Source organism: Haliaeetus leucocephalus, unplaced genomic scaffold (genome assembly GCF_000737465.1).
Source record: "Haliaeetus leucocephalus isolate CR32 unplaced genomic scaffold, Haliaeetus_leucocephalus-4.0 Scaffold166, whole genome shotgun sequence".
NCBI lineage: Eukaryota > Metazoa > Chordata > Aves > Accipitriformes > Accipitridae > Haliaeetus > Haliaeetus leucocephalus.
In genome coordinates, this window is record NW_010972602.1 from 1,342,903 (window position 1) to 1,349,432 (window position 6,530).

A 6,530-nucleotide genomic window follows, 5' to 3' on the forward strand; every position below is an offset into this window, starting at 1 on the left:
CTCAAGGTCTCCATAGGCATCAGGCAGCTTTTCTTCCATCAATAGCCCATAAACCTGAAATTGTGATCTCACTTCGCACCATCATATTTTCACGTATCTTCTTCTCCCCCTTTCATTTCACTAGTTTCTTACTTTAAAATTTCACCCACTACCCACAGGTCTGTGTCCAATTTAAATAATTCAGGAACTACTACAAACTTTAGCTAGCTCTTCGAGATTACCTGCAGGCAGGTCAGACATGCACTTCTAGTGGCTTGGGGCATACAGTCACATTCACAATTCAGGGTACCAGAATGCACTTGTTCCAAAGAAAAACAAGTTATGTGAGCTGCTATAAATAAAAAGTGTAACAGTTTACGTACGATTTTCTATCACCATGTATATCAATTCTTCTTTACACTCCTGTTAGTGGTAGGAAGCAGGTTATCATCCCCCTCACATAATTCCTTTAAAAACAACAAAAAACTAAACCAGCAACTAAAGTGGAAAAAAAATTTCACGGGCCGTTTTGCTTTCCTTTTTCCTTTTCTCACCGCCATATCCCTAAACAAAGCTTTTGTCCATGTGGGTTACTACTACTTACTACGTAGCTCCTTCTAATATCTAGCAGGTGAAGCCATACTCCAATTTCTACGCCTTTTACCAAATCCTTAACCTTCATTATTTAAAGAAAAATAAATTTGAATGCCATATTAAATTAGGAAAAGGTCTAGTTCTGTTCTATTAAGAAACATTTTTGAGTGACTGCTAAACTGTGGAAAAAACATACAATATTCCACTAATTTCCCCCTCAGATTTTCCAAAATGATTCCTAGCAATGTTCTGAATATTAAACATTTAGCATATTTCATATTTACTTTGGAAAGTTTTCATCCTTATTTGCTGTTCAGCATGCCAACAATTTTTCTCTTGTCCATGTCATTACCTTGATTCAAATTGCTGTCTTCTGTTCTTCAATACTCTACTTTTCAACCATTTTGAGACTTTCAGCACTGCTACTCTTATGGTTACATGCAAAATTGAAGAAAAATACAGATTAAGGAAGTCCACAAACTATCTTCAGATTACCTAAAATGCTTTTAAGTATTTTGCTATAATGTTTTTTATTAAGCTTTCCTTATAATGCAGAAGCTAGAGCAGGGGAAAAACAAACAAACAAACAAAAACCAAAACACAAACAAAACAAAAAAAAAAAGAGGACTTTCTAAAATCTTTACTTTGAACAAAATTATATTATACACGTGTCATTCTGGATTTCCAGCAATTACAAAATGTCTTTGAAGTTAACAATATGCAATTTATATATTTTTAACCAAAATCATATTTAAAAAGACACAGATTTAAAAAGATGAAGTTGTACGAACATTTTTAACTTAAGGAAATGTGTTAGTTTTTGCCTCAGAAGCTAAAGGTATGAGATAAAGCCCTGATTTCTAAAATAGTGCATTGAAACTATCTGACCCAAAAAGAAACTGAACGAAGAAAACAAGCTGAAAACATGCCAGTAAGTCATATTATTCCTTCTCTAAATCTTAACTCATAACGTTTCCTTAATAGGTTCTCAAGAGTGTGACTGGATAATAGAAGTGATATCTTTATGATTTCATGAATAATGGGTTTTATTAGTATTAAGTTAAAGCAAACAGCCAGAACAATACATATGCAACTTCTACTACACACAATATATAAAGAATGTAAATTATAACCTCTGTAAAACAACAAAAAAAAAGGTACTGAAAAAGCCAACACAGTGGTTATGGACTACTCCATCCCTGATAACAGGCTGGGTTCTGTGTTCAGAGAACAGTTGTTGTTTGCTTATTTAAACTGAAATAGGGTGAAATACATAATCAAGTATAAAGAAAAAGTTAATGGAGTTACATGGATTCTATGAGAACAAACTCTAGATTAGTAAGAAAAAAAAAAAAAGATAGTTTACCTAGTAAAAGAGATTACAAGTGGGCTCAGGTTTCAGTTTTTAGTGGTGAGGGACAACGGGAGAAATTACCCAGGATTTTTGTAACAATTCGTTTAATAATACACCACTTTCATAACAGAAGTGTTTTACACTTGCACAATGTTAATAACTTTATTATACATGGAAGCCTGTAATAGGCTGATTACACAATAAGACTGCAAACAACCACTGGTACTTTCCTGACACCAGAAAAGTACGTAAGACTGAAACATCACCAAGAGTACATAAAAAAACATTAGCATAAACATCACCAAAATTACATTAAAAAACTAATCAAAAAATACATTTGCAAAAAGTGGTTTAGAGCAGTGCCACTGCCTTTCAGCAGCTTTGAATGGCCACCAGTATTTCTAGCAGGTTTCCGTGGCTCCACAGGCATTAATCAGGATTCACATATAATAAATAATGTACCACAAAATATACATAAAGTAAGGCAATAATTCCAAAGAAAAGTTCTGCTGATATTAACAAGCCACTCAAGAGTTACTTTTGTAGTTGATGTCATCACCAGAAGCCTTTGATGGAATTGCAGCCTTAGGCCCTAAAAGCCTGCAATGATGAACTGCTGCAAACCCCTATATCCATAAAGAGCTCCAGTGACACCACTGGTATGCTGCTGGGCACAGGGGTCCATGTTAGCTGATCCTGATGCAGGATAGGGGCCTTAGTATGTACAATTGGGAGTATATTATTTCTTATTGTACATGGAAACCTTGACATAATTCTAAAACATGTGGGTGTTTATTGTTCATCATCTATCTGATGTCATAAGACATCAGAAAGCACATAGTAAGATATGCACTTTCTGGAATGTAGATCTTTTTAAATGCTAGCTATTAAGTTGGGGTGAGAGAGCGAGTGGGGAAGAAGAGGTGTAAGTTAAGGGGAGGGAAAAAACCCAAGTTCAAGTCTGGAGAAATTGGGAGCACAACAAAAGAGAGGGAACCTTATACAATAAAAGAACATGAAAAAGGGGAAGAGCAAGAGACCAACTTTTTTGAACCATGTATAATAAATAACGTATCCCAAAAGCCTATCTAGATTATGACTGTAGTTTCAAGTTGGGGTTCTCATGACGTGAACCAGAAGCACACGTTTTGTTCTCACGGTTTGTGTCAACAGAATCTCTTCATGAAATTACAGTCTTGCACAGGAGTTCTGGGGACATTATTGTTTATATTAAAGCTACCATTCTGGGCTCTTTGTACAGACCCAAGAATATTTGCTACACGTGCCTGGAATGAGCAACACCTGGAAGAACAGGAGTACTTCAAAAACAACAAAATTTAGGTAGCAAAATTCTTTCAGATCAGCCCAGACATAAAAGACAGCAATTTGAAATGTCATAGGTCCCTTCCTCAAAAAGATGAGATATATATTTGTCACTATCTGTAAATTGGAAGTTCCAATACACTAGTGGTGCACAGAATTCCCATGCTTCATTACACTTTCCTGAGAATAAAGCAAGTAGAATAAACCTTAGTCCTAGGAACAAAGTTAATTTTTTGCATTTTAAACTTTTGGGCTATTCCCTGACAATCTATATAATGTAAATTTGATTGCTAAACATTGTCACTTGAACAAAAACACTATTTTAATCTATTGATTTTTTTGATTAAAAACCATAATAAACAGATCTAAAAAAAAAAAAAAAAATCACACTAACAAAATAAACTAAATATGAAAAGTTGCATTGAAAGGGCATGTTACATTATTCTTAATAGGACCGTGTAGAAACATTCCAATGGCAGTATTGTCAAAGTAAAACAAAATTACGTTAAGAAGACCCCACAGCCTGGTCACAGTCAGAACCTTACCTGTAACTCTGGCTGGTTGGGGTTTTTACTCGTGTACTACATGGCTCACTTACATCAGACATCATATTTGTATACCCTGAGAAATCTGACACTGAAGTCCTTACTCTATGGTCCACTTCTCCATTAGAGTTAGTGATAAAAGTCATTGGCACCCTGCTGCCCGACTTAAACTGAGAACCAAAAGCTTGTGCAAAGTTCTCGATCTGGTAGGTTGCTCTAGGCTCTATGTCCTTCTGAGGATCTATCTGGCTAGTTAACTCCTGAGATGGGATCTGAAAGCTTGCTGAGGAGTCTAAGTTTTTCTGTTCCTTCTGGCCACTCAGTTTCTGAGATGTCGACTGGTAGTTAGATGAAGTCTCTAAGTTTTTCTGCGGATCAATGAGATCATCCAGCTCTTGAGAAGGAGTCAACTGTTGATGTGTAGCCTCCAAAGCAGACAAATAAAAGCCTGGCTGAGATCCAAGCAACATCCCAAACGGAGGTTTTGGCAATGCAGTTGGCAATACTGAGGTAACGGATTGGCTGAAGCCACACTCAAGTGGAGATGTAGTGTATATCTGTTTGTCTTGAAACAGAGTGTGGTTATGGAGAGTTGAAGACAAGCTAACAAATTGGAAACTGGGTCCAAAAGCAAAACCAGTGCTATTGGTTGTTCTTTCAAAGGCTTGTTGGAGGTATTTGGAGTATTCTTGCAACATGCTCGCCTTATCATTTGAAACTGTTTGAGAGTTAGGGCTCAAATTTTCTTCCTGAACCATCTCTGAATGTTCTCCTGAGGTGTGCAAGTCCACACGCTGTTCAGTTATACTGAAAGGATCTTCTTTCTGGCCTTCTGATTTGTGAGAGTACTGGTCCAAAAGGCTCTGTAAAACTTCATCAGGAATACCAGATTTGTCATGGCAAGACTTTATTTCACTATTTAAAGATGCTGAATCAATAAGACATAATGGAGCTTCGTTATCCATAACACTAACACCTGCAGACTGGATGACGGACTGCTGGGAAGTCATGTGTCCGACATTAATTGAAAAGGCACTGTTACTGCTTGCAGTTTGTAAGTATCTTCTTTTCTTTGAAAACTGCATGGCATCATCATAATTGCTACTTATTTGACCTGGTTTACCACCTGTACTTTGGAGAAGGCCAATAGTTTCTACACCAGTATTGGCTACTAGGCCTAGAGAGCCACTTTGTTTCCCAGACAGTGGTTTTTGCCCCAGAATATCTGGCAGTGGTGATACAAAATTCAGGTAACTTTTGTCTGCCTGTTTTCTGCTTCCTTTTTTCAAGACCAGTTTTGGCACCTTTTTCTGAAGTTCTTCTACGCCCGTGCCAACTAGACCACCACTGGAAGACACGACAGGAATATCAACTGCATAATTTGGCATGGCCACATTACTTGTAACTTGAGATTCAGTTACTTTGCTGCTACACTTATTTCCTTTGTTTTCAGTGGATGTACTTTTTGTTTTACTTTTTCTCCTTGAGGAACTTGTATTTCCCTGAGACAACACAGCCAAGCTACCCATGTTATTTGATGATCCGGGCTCCATTCCAGCCCCTGCTTTACCTATGGCTTCACCACATGTTCTTCTGTGCTTCAACAGTCTATCAGTCCTTGAAAAATACTGCTGACAAGTGTCACATTTGTATGGCTTTTCTCCGCTATGCGTCCTCTTGTGTCTTTCCATGTGGTACTTCTGGATGAACTTCATACTACACTGGTCACACCCAAAAGGCTTCTCCCTGCTGTGGATCTTCTCATGTCTCTGCAGCAAGTACTTCTGGATGAAACCCATGCTGCACTGGCTGCACTGGAAAGGCCTCTCGCCCGTGTGAATGAGCACATGTCTGCGCAAGTGATAGGAGCTCCTGAAGGCAGCGCTGCAGTGTTCGCAGACGTGAGGTTTCTGACTGGGGGACGCAATGGCACCTTCTGCATCTCCCACCAGGGGGGGTTTGGATGAAGCGCTTGGCTTCCGCTTGGCTTTGATTCCCTGAGTTTCTGGCTTTGGCCTTTTTGCCTTCTTGACCTGGGCATCGTGCTTTGGCTCACCCGAGCTCCCAGGGGCGCCCTCGCCTCTGCCACTCAGTAACAGGTCTCGGTGGGGATGCTGGTGCAGGTGGTGAAGAAGGCTGAGGTCCTGAATCACGCTCTGGCCGTTTCCTTCCCCGCTGCTGCTCCCCAGGCCGGGGGGTCTCTCCTCCCCCGCTCCCCCAAAGAGCCCCCCGTAGTGGTGATGGTGCTGCGGCTGCTGCTGCTGCTCCTCTTCCTCCTGCTCGCTGGGCTTCTCTTGCTTGATGCTCACTAGGGACTGCAGAAAGCCCCAGGGGCTCCTCTGCGAGGAGGAGGGAGCGGAGGGGAAAGCCCCCGCCGGCTCCTTCTTGAAAGTCATGTCCTGAGGGGGAGGAGGCGCCGGGGGCTCGGCCGCCGCCGTGGAGGAAGCGGCGGCGGAGGCCGGAGGTAACACGCACTGCGGGGGGTGCTGGGCCGCCGGGGGGGGCGCGGCCGCCCGGGTGAAGCTGGTGACCGGGGGCAGGCGGTGGTTGAACATAACCATGCCGGGGGGGAAGGTGGGCTCCATGGCCGCCGCCCTCTTGCTGCTGCCGCCGCCGCCGCCGAGGAAGCCGCTGCCGAGTTTCATCCCCCGGGAAGGCGGGCCGGAGAGGAGGCGCGGCCCAGAGGGGCTGCGGGACCCGCCGCCCGCCCGCCCGCCGGACACCGCTCGCTGCCT

The 6,530-nt window shown here is 41.7% G+C and overlaps 1 protein-coding gene across 1 annotated transcript; it reads right to left on the reverse strand.

Annotated features, from left to right (window-relative positions):
- Window positions 1-1,612: 1,612 nt before the first annotated feature.
- Window positions 1,613-6,440, reverse strand: ZNF281 (zinc finger protein 281). The gene has a single exon (XM_010563441.1). The coding sequence runs from the start codon at window positions 6,438-6,440 to the stop codon at window positions 3,792-3,794; it is 2,649 nt and encodes an 882-aa protein (XP_010561743.1). The 3' UTR covers window positions 1,613-3,791.
- Between the last annotated feature and the right edge of the window lie 90 nt (window positions 6,441-6,530).